At 41.2% G+C, this 15,477-nt stretch overlaps 2 protein-coding genes across 3 annotated transcripts in view; one reads left to right on the plus strand and one right to left on the minus strand.

The window, feature by feature from the left end:
* TOMM70 (translocase of outer mitochondrial membrane 70) overlaps positions 1–1,846 on the minus strand; it is a 24,243-nt gene extending 22,397 nt beyond the window's left edge. For both annotated transcript variants that reach the window (XR_016471512.1, XM_031613234.2), the window contains exon 1: positions 1,546–1,846. Coding sequence is in view for 1 of the 2 variants with exons in the window: in XM_031613234.2 (XP_031469094.1) it covers positions 1,546–1,794 (249 nt within the window). In the remaining variant the exon portion in view is untranslated. The remainder of the gene's footprint in view (positions 1–1,545) is intronic.
* LNP1 (leukemia NUP98 fusion partner 1) lies at positions 1,765–14,901 on the plus strand. Its single transcript, XM_031613080.2, has 4 exons — positions 1,765–2,052; positions 4,935–5,175; positions 11,326–11,571; positions 13,332–14,901. The coding sequence occupies exons 2-4, from the start codon at positions 5,026–5,028 to the stop codon at positions 13,509–13,511; spliced, it is 576 nt and encodes a 191-aa protein (XP_031468940.2). The 5' UTR covers positions 1,765–2,052; positions 4,935–5,025; the 3' UTR covers positions 13,512–14,901.
* The last annotated feature ends 576 nt before the right edge of the window (positions 14,902–15,477 follow it).

A 15,477-nucleotide genomic window follows, 5' to 3' on the forward strand; every position in this document is an offset into this window, starting at 1 on the left:
GCTTAATCACCGTACAGATCTGTATTCAAAATCTGACTGAATGAAAAAATATATCCCAACTTATTAGAAAGGTAGAACAATACAATGCAGCGCAGGTAGTTAATAAGTAAAGCATCTGCAAAGACTGTATTTTGAATCAAGGGTCCTACCAATAGTATCTATAACTAACAAAAAAACGGGTGGAAACATGACATCTACATGATGTCATATCTTTGGACATAATGAACAAGAAGGCAACCCTTTCCACACACACAGAGGGAAGCAGCTGCCACATGAATTGTTCTGCAGCAGCCATATTTAGACCAGCTAGTCCACTGTCATATATAATCAGGCAAATCTTCTGCTTTCCTAAGTAATGTTCATCATTTTGTTGACACTCATTAAGTAACTCTGGGTCACATCATTCAACCATATACTTACTGCTACATGCACAGAGTCCAACAGTAAGTTATTTTGGGGAGCAATATGAAAGAGGCAGAAACTCAATGTTTCAAACCAAAAAAAGCTGTTTATATAAAAGATACTTCTTGCTTCACATTCAACAACAGAATGACTCCAAACTACTTGACAGTATACACAGAAGTCCAGAAATACAATTAACTAATGCAGAGCTAACGTACACTAACAGAAAAGTCACTGCTACTGAACAAAGTGCACGGGTAACCTGAAAACTGGAGCTCACCTTTAGTAAACACACTGTCATAGAAGTGCCAGATGTTGTTTGCAGCCTACCACAACAAAGTAGTCCTCTGTGCATCGTGGCTCAGAACAAATCATTATATCCGAGTGACTGCAGTTCTATCATGGCCTATCTGTAAAGCTGTCACCTTCTCCACCACTCCTTTGTGTTCCTGTCACTGCTTGTCCATCACTTGCAGAACATTAGCCTTTATCACTTAAGGGTTAAAAATTACCTTTTCATACCTCCTGAACAGTTTTCTCACTGACACACAGACCAGCACAGACTATTTAGGTCGTTTACAAGAATGAGAAGGAAAAAAAAAAAAAAAAAAAGACGTAGGAATACCTTAATGGGATTTACTTAACAATGGCAGCGTGGCTCTAAGCTAGCTCCAGTCAGCCGAGTTTAAAACCAGCTGCCGTAGAACTTCAACAAGAACTTCAACACAACTAAAATAAGAGCACTGATTACTCTCCTACTCGAGCAGGCTGCCAAATCTAACACTGTAGGTGTGCTTACCAGTTGCAACTTCCCCCCAGCACGACACGTGTGTCACAGCACACCTGCGACTGCGGATACGCAGGAAGCACACGGCAGAAATATCTTCCACAGACAGGTATACAAGGGAACCGCGCATTTGATTCGGACTTCGATTCTGAAGTCGCCCTTCAACTTTTGGGGAGTTTTACCTGAAAACCCTCAGCAAAGTCACTCACGGCGGGATAAACGCAAGCTTCGACAGCATTTCTACGAAGGTTAACCCCGGCCCGGCCGTTAGGCACGACGCCTGTACCCTCCCCCCCTCCACCCCCAACGGCCGTGCCCGGGGAGTGGCCGCGCCAACGGCCGCGGCACGCGCTCACCATCTCCTCGTGGCCGGGCCCATCGGGCTGCGCGCCGCCGCCATAGGGGCCGGGGCTGGCCCGCCCTTCGGGGGTCTTTCGCTCGCTCGCGCCCTTCCCGCCGCGGCGGGCCGCTCGCCGCCCCCACAGGTAAACAGCGCCCGCGCCCAGCAGGATGGGCGCCCCCAGCACCAACGCCAGCTGCCAGCGGGACAGACCCGTGCCGGAGCCGCCGCCGCCCGGCGCCTCCACGGGCTTCGAGGCGGCCATGACTCGCTCACACCGCCGCCTGTAGGAGGGGAGGGACGGGGTCACCGGACACGCGGGGAGGCCGGGAGAGCGTGGAGCAGGAGGGCACTTCCTGTCGATCTGGCCCGCAGCGCCGCCTGCCGGCTTGGAGGACCGCAGATGCTGGGCAGCGCGGTCGTAGAACCGCAGAATCGTAGAATGGTATGGGTTGGAAGGGACCTTGAAGATGATCTAGTTCCAACCCCCTGCTATAGGCAGGGACACCTCACTCTAGACCAGGTAACCGCGGCCGTGTAACCGCTTCTTTTTAAAGTTATTAATTGAATCTGTCATGGAAATCATTAAATATGCAATACTGGAACTGTGTATCTGTTGTGTATCCATGTGTCTGTGTCAACTCAGCAAGCTTATCGATAGGAAGGGAAAGCTGACTTTCCCATCTCCACTTACCTCTGCAGAACTCAGCTCATTATATGGAGAAGCTGGCCCTGGTCCTGTGTCATGCTCGGGTAGTGCTTGTCATTGCATGAGTAAAAATTTCCTAGCAGGTGGGAAGGAAAATGAATAGAATTGAAGACATAGAATCAGAATCATAGGATCATAGAATTTCTCAGGTTGGAAAAGACCTTAAAGATCATCGAGTCCAACCACAACCTAACCATACTAACCTAACTCTAACAACCCTCCACCAAATCATGTCCCTGAGCACCACATCCAAATAGATTTTAAACACATCAAGGGATGGTGACTCAACCACCTCCCTGGAGAGCCTATTCCCTTTCTGTAAAGAAGTTTTTCTTGATATCCAACCTAAACCTCCCCTGGCACAACTTGAGGCCATTTCCCCTCATCCTGTCACCTGTCACCATTGAGAAGAGCCAGCCCTGCTCTTGCTGCAATCACCTTTCAGATATTTGAAGAGAGCAATAAGCACATGTAGCACTATGAAGGAAGAAAAAAAGTGCTGAAAACAAAAACAATGGCATGGTTGTGAGGCAAACACCTCAGAAGCCCTGTTAAATGTTTTTCAAAGTGAGTTTGGGTTTGCCCTGAGTGCTGATGACATGAGCACCAGGACATCCTGGCCTCCTATTTGCTACAGGGTTTTTTCATTCAGCTGAAGCTGTGGCTCCTTTTTTATTTCCCACTCTTCCCATCTCTCATGGAGCCCTGGCAATTTGCTTGGTGTGATCTGCTGTCCTGCTGGATGCTCTGTATGTCTTGGTGCTTGGTACTAAACAGCTCTTTCCATGTGTGAATTATCACAATTTGCCTAAGTATATTTTGCCAAAACTATGGGATTGTCTCATTTTTCCATCACCTGTTTCAGCACAGCAGAAGCACTTCCCAATTTATGTGACAGAATAGAAGGACTCTACACCATACAGTACAAGTGGCATATCTACAGGCTGATAGTTTCCTATCAGGATGGTCTGAATTTCTGCCACATGTTGTCTCTAATGACCCAGGGTAGTCCTTTGCATATACCTTTCCTGTAGAGGTATTGCTAGCCTCAGGGTGTGCAGACAAATCTAGGCTCTCAGAATATGGTCTGGAGTACTCTTCTCTACTTGGACAATCAGCCTACATGTTCTTTTTACTGTATTTTTACTGTGCAATTTTGTAGGCATTCTTTTCACCCCTGTCCCTTCACACTTTCACCAAGAACACATCCTGCTGCAGGTTTGCTTGTGACTTTAAGTTCTGATGTGCAACATCCAAGGATATTGTGTGTGTATATCCACGTGCTACAGGTTTCTGTGCTACACATGGTCTCATTTTGCATTGACAAAGCAAAACTCACGTAGGTATCTATTACCAATCAGTTCCTTCACCTGTATTATTCAGAATGAAGAGTCCTACATCTGAGTTATGGTACCGAGAGACCTTAAGCCTCACATCTACACCCACTTGAATGAAACTAGAGTTTTGCTACTACATCCATATACTGCTAAATAGATTAGAGACAAAGGGCAAGGTTTAATGCTGTATCACTGATTGTACGTAATCCTAAACGCTAGTAAGCTCTTCGGTATACTTCTGGACAGTGCTGACTAATATCTCCAAGACAATACCAAGGCATCAGGAGAACACTTGTCTACCTAGCACACACCAATGCTTCCAATAGGAAGTTAGATTTGTGTATTTTCTCCTATGCAGTTTTCCATAGTTACCCCAAGAGGCTCCACATCCTCTAGACACTCCATTTTCTTCATCTGTGTTACAAGGCATACAACATTGTAACATACTTCACTTTCATGTTTTACAAACAACATTTTAAAGTGCTACATCAGAGTTTTCCAGTTACATCAGCTATTTTGAAATTTAAAATAAAAACCACCAATATTATAACAAGATACTGGCAGCACAAAAATGTAGTGTAGAACAAATGAGTTCAGTCTAGCCACTTGGTCTCAGGAGTGAGGAACAGTCCCCTGCTCTGTTCTGTTTTACGGTGTAGACACGGTCAATAGAGCCTACACCCAGTGCTTGGTTAGGAGGTTTGAGGTCAGACTCATTCCTACTCTGTGTTCAGTGTGCTCAAGCCAGGCCCATCATAAATCTGATACAGCAGATGAAATGACTTTGGTGAAAAGCAGATGATGCACACTCATGCATCATGTGATGACCCAAAAATGAACAATTTTCTCAGGAGAGCCTTCGTTCCGGAGAGACCATATTTCCTGGACACCAAAAGGAAGCACAGAAACAGCAAAGATCATCAGGGAGGGCAGCATGGAGAGGGCTATTTGTCCTGCCTTCCACAAAGTCAGTTAGGCCTCTGCAGGCAGATGTGCCAGTTTCTGACCACTGTCAATATGTCAATTCTGCTTCTCAAAATCACAAGCCTGCTTTGGGTTAGAGTACACGCCTTCCAGGCATGTTACTGTGGGCAATTCTCCATTGGCATTGACAGCTGATGCGCTCAACTGCAATGTATATGGAGTAGAGAACATATTTCCCTTCCTATCAGCTCCCTGCGGCACTGTCATGTTGAACATCTCTGCAATGGAAAGATTAAAAGAAACCTTGTTGAAAATAGATGAGAAAGGATTGATTTTATGTTTAGACAGTGCCTAGGGTTGCAGTGGGTTGGGCTTTGGGGGATGAAGTGCAGAAAGAGTGGCTGAAACTGCATCTCCTCTTCCTCTTGTTGACAGAACAGTGTGAGGCTATTGGCTTACTGGGAGCCTTCACTACTGCTTTTCCTTGTCTGGCTGGGAGACTGCTGCAAGTTTGGAGTATCTGTACATGGAATATGAAGAGGATGATGATATTTCCTTTGCAAGATGGATGAGCAGTTTCTGGGGCCACAGCTTGATTGACGAGAATGAGAAAGAGAGTAGAGGCCACAAGAAACGTCAAACACGATCCTTTAGTGAAAGGAGAGCCTCCCTTCCGGTAAGAGTTGTGTGCAATTTTCTTTGTGCATGTGTGTGTGGCTTATGTATAATCTTCAGTGCGAACATCCCAAAAGTTAACCCTAGATATCCATTGGGATGAGAATGCCTCACTTACCTTGTCAACTAGGTTCAGTTCCTACTGGCAGAAGTTGCTTCTCAAACTCAGCTCCCTCCAGAAGCCTTTGGGATAGAGGAAGATGAGCAAACTTCAACATGAGGAAAGATGGGACCAAAAATGGAAGAAGAAGGCTGCAATAACTGCTGGAGTCCTAGCTATGCATTATGATTTTCTGTCTGGTAAGCATGACCTGACAGAGATATAAACACTTCAGAAATCTGGTGTACATAAACTTGTCTTCAATGAATATGTTCTCACATGTAAAACATAAGCCTATATACATTCATTGGATTTTGACCTAATTCTACAACTACTCTTCTCAAGGAAGTTGTGTGCTTTACTCTCTGGGATTTAGCTGCTTGCTGGTGTAACTTTGAATTTAAGCTAGAGGATATGGTCCCTCCTTGTTTAAAGTGTCTGAACCCGAAAAGACATAACTAAGCTTATTATATTATGAAGTGAGTTGTTAAGGGAGAAGCAGCTTCTTTTTTCCTAAACCATCAGAACAGTGGGGAAAGGAACAGGGTTCAAATGCTGAAGCAGTTTTTTAAGGAAGCTGACAACTAATTAATAATCAAAATGCAAAAAAAGCAGATATTGCCAGTCCTTAAAAAAAAAGCATAGGTACCTCAAACCTGTCTCTTTTTTTTCCAGATGCATCAGTTGGCTTCCCTAAGTAATTATGTTTACTCACAAATAATTTTTCAGTTATATCCCTAAATCATAATGCCTGCAACAAAGCCAATACTATTATATTGTGGAAAAAAAATAGTTACTCTTTCCAAAGTTTTTTTTTCTGTCATGTGCTATATCTTCCACTGAATCTGCCATGTTCTAAGTGATGGGATTTTTCCTTTACATAGAATCATAGAATAGAATGATGGAATCATTAAGGCTGGAAAATACCACCATTCCAACCATCCATCTGCCCATCACCACCATGTCCACTCAACCACATCCCACAGTGTCACATCTACAGATTTCTTGAACACCTCCAGGAAAATTTTTTTCTTTTCTCAAAAATTATGGTTAAGAGGAGCAAAACAGAACAAATCTACCTCCTTACTCTTTGAATATTAATTTTACAATATTTTAGTTTTGTTCTTCAGAGAATTAGGCATACACAATTTCTTTATGCCTAATACAGACTGAAGCATCAGAATGTACTTTAAATTGCATTCCATTCAGCAAGTTGCTGAATGCAGCTTCATTGCATATTTGTGTGTGTCCACATACATTTAAATTCAGTTTGATCAAAAGCTATTTCAATTCTTTTGCTAATGATAATTGTATCCCTAAATCAGCATTAGAACTTTAATGAAGGTAGCTTAGAGAGAAAAGGCTGTGACTTTTTGTATGATTGTTCAATCAGTTAAAGTTACCCTGTACGCTTAATTCTGGCCTTCATGTTAGTGCTCCACAAATTTTTTCTTGGCTCAGCTATATTATATAGCACATGCAGATCTCAGTCTCAGTGCCAGAAATTGACTGTGGAAATGAAGAAAGACAATTTGTTTGGATTTCTTATAACAAATTCTGATTTTTTTTATAATAAACCATTTTAATAGAAATTTCTGATCAGTTGATAGTGAAAATTTCTAAAACACATTGTGTTAAATCAAATCTAGAAATTATTCAATTGAGTGCACTAATTATTCTTTAGAATTCAGAAAGTGCATCTCCTTGCTCAGAGCCACAACTTGCTATTGCACCTAGACATGCTCTTTAGACTGTTGTTAAAAAGAATAACTACTGTGAGAATCAAACACTTACCAGTGCTAGTTAAATAACATCTTCCTTTTGTCAGAATTGTGCGATTAATCAAGAGGAATAACTGAGATCAGACCATGTCTCTTCCGTAAGTTAATACATCCTCAACGGATCACACTGTACACTTTCTTCTGTATGATATTGTAATTGGAGGTAACAATGGCTGTCCTGGTTACAATCAAATCACAGAACCATAGAACCATTACGGTTGAAGAGACTGCTAACATTGCTTAGTCCTATTGTCAGTCCATCCCCATGCCCTCTAGATTAGCAGGCAGAAGTTTCTTGTGCAGACAGATAAACTTGTGCTGCTCAAACAGCACTGCCAACACACTTTCTCTCATACTCATGACTGGCATACAGCATATCAGCAGTAGTGCAGCTACATCCACATGAACTACATTTGCACCAACAGTGTTTTGGTGTTGCACAGTACAATGCTAGCACTATGGCACAGAAGTGTTTGGGAATAACTCTGTAAATCGCTTTCAGCTATGGAATAGGTTGGTTTTCTTTTGGTCTTCTTTATAGTTTTTCCTACCACTGTTCCCACTTAAAACACAATAGCTGAATTCTGTGGCATCCTGTCATTTAGGAGCCTCTGAAAATATGAACAAAGCTTTGTAGAAGAACTCCTCTGTGATTTGCTTCACAGAAACTAACAATTTTTATTTCTTTTTCCCCAGGATCGTATAATGCCTTTTAATACAAACATTACTGAGATGTGGTTCACAAAATGCTTTTGTTATGATCATTCCCATTTTGCAGAGGAACATAAACTTATATTCATCCCTCACTGGGTCACTGGCGGAGCATGTAACTGGCCTCAGGAATCCTCATGCCAAAACAGGCTAAAACAAGAATTCTCTATTAAAACACATACCTCCACTCCCCTGAAAAGCATCAGGTTCAGATAAGTCATCACAGGCCTGCAGTGAATGTGGAAACAGCCTGAGGAGAACTAAGTCATCTGCTTTCAACTGCTTTAATTAACTTGCTGCACACTGCAAGTTTTAGATACAGTAACCAATTCTCTTTCTGAAGCTGATGACTTTGCTTGATGCATTCTAGTTATCCTCCATCATTTCAGCTCAGGATTGTTTCCTACTTCCCAGGCATTTTGCTGTGGGGAAAACATTGCATGCAGAGGAGCACTGGTTAGAGTTTTACAACCCTTTATATGGAAGCACTTTGAAGTAGACATTGCTGCTCATGACAGAAAAGCAGATAAGAAACAGCAAAGGGTGAGAGCAGAACTTCCGACTACAGTTGAACGTAATGACAATTATTCTAAACTAAAATCAGACTAAACATCTATTGCAATATCATTACTACAGATCAGTATAAGCCTAGGATGAAACATTTTTAAGGAATTCATGGTTGGCTACAAGCTTCTTGGGAGGAAAGAATGCTCTGGGACAGAATCAGAATGTCAGATTTTCCAAAATATTCCTAGAGATCTGGGGTCATTATGTAAACTTGAGCAAACAATGAATGCAATACTGACACTCTGAAGATTAATTGTCTCACTGACAGCTGTGTGAGTCCTCAGATCAAAGCCAAAAGATGGAAGAAATTATCTTGTCTTCAACAGAAACTGAGAAATAGAATAGGCAAATAATATTGGCACCAAGTTCTTGAGGATTTTTTGTTTCTGTGCTTTTTCTGTTAGCAAACAATCTGCTGCCTATTATGTAAACAGACACTAAGCATGACTGGGATTACACAAAGGCTCATACAGAAAAAGGGGGTACTAAAGGGAGTGAGAAACAAACACGGGGAGGTAGCAAAAATTCCCTATTTTGATATCAAAGAACAGATATCATTCTTACTTCCCATGCCTTTTTCCTTGTTTCACCTCCTCTCCACTTCTCCAGTTGAAGAACTACTCAAGGGCAGATCCTAGAAGCCAGAGATGATGAAAGCTTGCTAAAGAGGCACCACATGTAAACACGAGGCAGCTTCTGGGGCAAGGATGGGAGCAGACATTGAAGTAGCACTCAGAGGCTTTTGGAAAGGGAAGGCAGCAGTAGTGGGTGGACAAGAAAGCATGGATACAGAGAAAATCTCTGTTTCCAGCAGCTGCTGAGACATCATGAAGGGAAGCATAAATTAAAGATATCTCAGGCATGTTCTTATTTACAGTGGTACCACGCAATCCATTTGGCACCAAATCTATGTATTAAACACATGTATTAAATCTAAGAATGCCACATGGATCTTATGTAAACTCATTGCCAGAATTTATCTTAAATAAAAGAAGACTACTGTTTTGTACTAGTTATGAGCCATGAAATGTTCATTCTTAGCAATTGTATTAAGGCCTTTGTCCTCCGTCAGGTTGTGTTCATAAGACAGTGACATGCTAATGTGCGTGTGCACTGTGAGAGGAAGCATGGTCACTGTAATGTGATTACATGATCATAGAATCATAGAATGGTTTGGGTTGGAAGTGAGGTGTAAGGTCATCTAGTTCCAGCCCCCTGCTAAAGGCAGGGATATCTCCCATTAGACCAGGTTGCTCAAAGCTCCATCCAGCCTGGCCTTGAGTGCTTCCAGGGGGGGGCATTCTTAACCTCCTTGAGAAACTTGTTCCAGTGTCTCAACACCTTGACTGTAAAGAATTTCTTCCTAACGTATAGTCTAAATCTGCCCTCTTCCAGTTTAAAACCATTTCCCCTTGTCATATGCGTAGCTGTACCCTGGGTTCACTGAGACAAATCTGCATTTCAGAGGAAGGCCTGTCCCTTTTCTGTACCAAAGTGTCTATGTTAGCATGTAAACTACAGTCTTTTTGTTAAGAGCATCACTATAATTTCATCTGTGAAGGAAAAATAAAAAGCATCATCTTTGTAATATAAAATATTTACAGATACTGTAAAACAAGATTGAGGAATACCATCCTCTGCTTCATCTGGGCTCCTGTTTTTTGTTGTTTTTTTTTTTTAAACCCTCTAAGAAAAAATATCTGTGATTTTTAGTGTGAAACGATGTGTGTTTCCAGGAAACAATATACACTGATACTATTAAAATGACAAAAAAGATGTTCAGCTTGTACAGCTTGACATGGCATGTGTACTGTCCCTCAAGCACGATACGATTGCTTTGGTGCTTTTCCAAATAACAATACGATATGACCTTACAGAAATCACAGCAATATTGATTAGTGTTGTAACAGTATGCCTCCAAGTAAAAATAGCATAGCAGGAATCATTACCACTACTCTCAGCAGCAGTCCATAATACTAGTTGCTAGAGTTAGTTTTATGTCTGGAAATGAACTTGAACTTGCACCATATGCGCTGAAGACCCTTTGGTATTAAGTACATCTAGAAAGTATAAGACTTACGTAAAAACAAAACAAACAAACAAACAAAAAAACCCACCAACAACAAAAAAAGAGTTTCAGATGTCTGTGAAAATGGGAAGTACAAATTAACAAACAGCAGGATATATAGTCCCTCAGTTATTGCCAACAGCTGCATACAAGAAGTCGTAATGAGGGAGGCAAATCTACCTATATGGAGCTGTGGTATTTTGCTGGAAGATGCAACAGAAGTAGATTTACTGGTGAATTAGCACCTCTCATCAAGCCATTGTGAAAAGCCTGTTTCCGTCTTTTCCAACCTTAATGATTCTATGATTCTATGATTCTATTATTTCTTTATTAGGGGATGTGTTCCTTAGAAAATGCTCTCTTTGTGAGGTCAGGATGAATACGTCCAAGAAACTACTACAGAACCTGGAGCTGAACAGTAGAGCATCTTGTCTGCATTTAGTCCAGGCAGCAGATATAATAAGACTGGGCTAGGAATGGTCTCTGTCACACTCACATGACCTCAAATCTCTAATAAGACCCAGAGCACCTGTGGATCAAACTCAGTATCTGGCTCATCTGGCCACAAAAGGGCTGGGTCCCTGCTGTTTGAAAGCCCTGCCTAGAACCCATTCCCTGAGGGGACGGCTGGGTGTTTGGGATTAGGAGGTGTCACAGTTCTTTTCAGTGACAGTGGGCACACCTCACATTTCAAATGCTTATTTGGGTGCCAAAACTTAGATACTCAAAAATGGGAATGAGTAAATTGCGCTGCTGCCCCAAGGAAGCAAGCTCTTTGACAGTGTGATTCTTCTGCACAAATAAGGAAAACTACAGAAGTCTGGGCAAGGTTATTTGTACTTGGAGAGTACTCTGTAGTAGAGAATCTGCCCTGTGTGCTCTGCTTTAGTATTCAGTACTCAGCAAAGACCTCTTCTTTTGCAGGCCAGGCTTTCCTCTCTCCATACAACACGACTTCATGCCTCTGCCAAAGGTTCATCTTCAGGTCATCTCAAGGGCTCCAAGGAATTTCAAGAAGACCAAGATGTCAAATACCACTGTCACAAGAAGGCAAGCAGAACACCTTCAGCAGACAGCTCAGGCCCAGAGACAAGATCAAACTCCATGCAGGAATTTGCAGAGTCCTTTGAGAAGCAATTGCATTTCAAGAGCAAACGCTCAGTTTCTTTGGTAGGTAACAACTAGCAGCAACTTTAAGAAGACTTCAGAAATAATAATAATAAAAAAGTAAAATTAAAAAAAAAAAAATCAGGCCAGCTTTATCCCTTATATAATCTTTGTGTCTTTGCTTGGGGAGGAGCAGAAATAAGCTTGAATTAGAATTTCTTGAATGATGTGATCCTTACTGTAGTTCAAGAAATGTAAAACTGCTAATGTCATTAGTACAAGCATTTTGGATGTAGTGTTACCACCTAGACTTGTTCCAAAGTGTGTAACTTCAAAATGAGACACTGCACTCCCTGTGGCAACAAGACAATATAAAAACAGATCTGCTTCACTTTTGCTGTGATTTCCAAGTCCCTTTCTCATTGCTGTAAGACTGCCAGGCATCATGGTGTTTGGGGGATTTCTCTTTACTCCTTGGGACTTCAGCAGCCATTGCTATATTTTTACTGTAAGGGCATGCAGCCAGCCTTTTCCTATTTCATTCTTCTCCCTGTCATTGTCTTCTGAGGCATGAATCTGTGTGGTTTGCACTGAAGAAGGAGCCAATAATGACCTTTATCTATGACAATTTAACACATTTATTATAATGATACTATCGGTTGTATCACAGAGTGGAAGGAAGGGTATTGAATAGTAAATCCATTTTAAGTATTGGAGAACACTGTCAAATTCAGTCACCTCACTGAAAAGCTGTGCTTGAATAACTATGAATAATTATCATCAATAACAACAAATGGAAGTATTCTTTATTTTTTCAGTTTTTTGACACTGTCAGTTTCATACAGAGAAGTAATCTTAATCTCTCTGTGCAGACCTTCCATTTAGCAGTAAAGAGGAAACAATAAAAATCTCTTTTCAATAAATAGCATAATTACATGGTCAGTCCCACAGTTACAGTCCTTGCATGCTCAGTCCTCTAGAAATATGAAGAGTTATGGTGATGACAATTCTGTTATTCAATTTTTAAGATTTTATGTGAATTCCGTAATCATCTTTTTTCCTTTTAGGAACTACTCAGTATTTATTTCATTCAGAATTTCCCATTGCCTCATTTGCCAGCCCTCACCAGTAGCTGATTGTTTATCATTTCTCAAAAGTGCCTAGTGCTAGAAAGTCTGTGAGCATGTCAGTTGTGTGATAAGTATAGTGAATATAGTACACTAAGTTTGGCTTTGGTTTCATTTTAAAAACGTCGATTCTGGAACCCTTCTGTAATTTACAAGCCCAGCATACCTTACAAGCAAGTTGTGCTGGGCTATATTTTGATCTATCTTTCAACTAGGCCAAACTGTTAAAGCTTGTAAGATGTCAAGGACTTACGAACCTTGAAGAACTGAGTGATAGATATTAGAGATCTGAAAGGAAATTTCAGAGGAAAGTACTTGTTTTCAGTGCAGTCTTTGTAACTATCAGTGAGCAACTTCAGATTTTAAAAGATGGATCACGTGAAATAAGAAAAACAAGGAGTCTAAGCTGAAATTTCAGAACCTCCTTTCTCCCTCATGTCTCTTCTCCCAAACTTGCCTTCCAGGCAGATGATCCTCCTACCACCCAAACAGTATCATCAAAAGTGTGTTGCCCTTTGCTGATTATTAGGGTTACTGGCTGGGGGCATGAGTTTGAGCCCATCATGTTAAAGCTGATCTGGCTGCCATTGGTAAATGGAGTATTTTACTATATATTACTACTGAAATATCGTTATCAGATTTTGTTGATCATGTAAGAGTCACTTAATTCTCTTCTATTTTTCTCCTGCCTTTTAGCAACCTGAAGGCATGAAGGAGAGAAGAGAGAGATTGCATCTGAGAAAGAACAAGTCTCACAAGAGAATGGGAGAGAAATCAGAGCCAGGGAGAGCACAGAAAGACGAACACTCAGAAGCTATACCCGCAAAACACAACGAACAGTTCCCATCACAAGCAAGCACTGAGAAAGAATATTGATGCACAGGCAGCTAGAATGTCTTGGGCTAATGAATTTTAGCACTATCTCTGATGAACAGAGGGAGCATTCTTGTTTTGACTAGAAGAGGCTTGTTAGCTAGAGCAAACCCAAAGCTGCAAAATGAAACTAAAATTCAACTGCATAATTGATACCATTTCACTACATTCCTGTCGTTTCTTTCTCCACTAAGTATGTGACCCTGCTCAGAGACATGGGGCAATGAACCACACCTTTAGAGGGTTTCAGGCAGATTTAGCATTGCAGCAGGACAATAGTGGATGTGTTTGTTTAAGTGGAGAACACCTATGTATTACAGAGCTGTGGAAAGTCATTCAAAGCCGTATATATTTCTGCTTTAATTGCAAACAGAAAGTTTGGGAAAGAAAATGTACGCATAAAATATCATCCATTACTTGGCCCTGACATAGAGTTGGTTTGGAAACAGGGATCTCTTCTCTTTGACAATCTCCCAACTCCAAATCTGTGGAGATGATAGAAAAAAAGGCCTCACACTCTCCTCCACACATTGCTGTTGTCACTGTCCATGCAATAAAACTCTTTTCTCTCCCGTGTCCCCAGTCTCATTTCCCAAGACTACACAACTAGTTTTTCTGCCAGCTTTTTCTCTGTTGTGGTCTTTCATCTCTCCATTTTCTATTTTGCAGCAGTGACTTGTAGCTGTAAGACTCTTGTTTCAACTCTAGTTCTGCCTCATCAAAACTTGAGCCTTGCTCAAGCCTCCAGAAAGAACAGAGATGATCAGCTTCCTGCACTTCTATATAATCTTTTCAAGGAGCTGATTATACTTCCCACAAATTCAGGGTGATGGATCCTTTTCATTTTTTCCTTTTTTTCATGAACTAAGGTCAAACAAAGGAATTGGGAAGCAGGTCTTGGGAATTTTTTTTTTTCTGGCTGAGGATCTTCTAAACTCAGCTGTAAATCTCATCATTTCTAATTAAGATTTCCTTCTATGCAGAGGAATACAATTTCCATATGCTCAGAAATACAGCTTTCTGACATGTGAGTCTTTGCTTCAGAGAAAACCCCTGTCATTGGGAATAATTTCTCCAGGCCTAGTATGAAGAAAGCATGCTTTGGTAATAGAGGATAGTGAAGACTGATGGATTTATGAGCCAGAGTCAAAGTCTGCTGGGTATTCTTTCTGGGATTTTCTGTAATTAACAAAGGTTTTATTACTTTACTTTAGAGCCTTAATTTTGAATGTTCAACCTTGTAAGAGCTTAGGGCATCCTCAAAACTCTGTGACACTTATCTTCATTCTGGGATTGGTTTTGTTTATGTAGGACTTTGAGGGTATAAAAGAAAGTGACTGAACCCTTGCTAATGCCTGTAAGCTGTTTCTTGCCTGGCAACATATATTATAAACTAATAAATCTGACTGAAAAAATATTTGTTCTTATGCATTGTTCCTGTCCTCCCCAGTCCAGATTGGATTTTCATTAAATTCTTCCATCAGCCAAAACTTTCATACAGATAACTTTCCTCCTATAATCCTGATTTGTGGACTGCATTACAATAGACCTGGACAGAATCATAGAATAATTTGGGTTGGATGGGACCTTAATGACCATCCAGTTCCAACCCCCCACCTTGGGCAGTGTTGCCACTTACTAGATGATATCAGGTAGATAGCAGCCTGCTCTCGCATCTCATGAGAGCTGAGTATCATGGCTGCACCAGTTTTGCCTGGATTTTGGAGGATCAACATCTCATCTCTGTTTTGCAGCTAAGTAACCTCAGCAGACCCAGCAATATCCAGAATTTGCAAAAAAGTTGTATTCATGAGATTCTGATCAGCAACAGATGTAAAACAAATGCACCAGTTGTACATCATATTTGAAGGAAACACCAAAGAGAGCTGACATAGAAAGGCATGAGTACTGGCTCTGATTTGCTGTTTACTACCTTGTGAATGCACAGGCAAGCCCCCAAGGCAGCCTA

Source organism: Phasianus colchicus, chromosome 1 (assembly GCF_987193195.1).
Source record: "Phasianus colchicus chromosome 1, bPhaCol1.hap1.1, whole genome shotgun sequence".
Classification (NCBI taxonomy): domain Eukaryota; kingdom Metazoa; phylum Chordata; class Aves; order Galliformes; family Phasianidae; genus Phasianus; species Phasianus colchicus.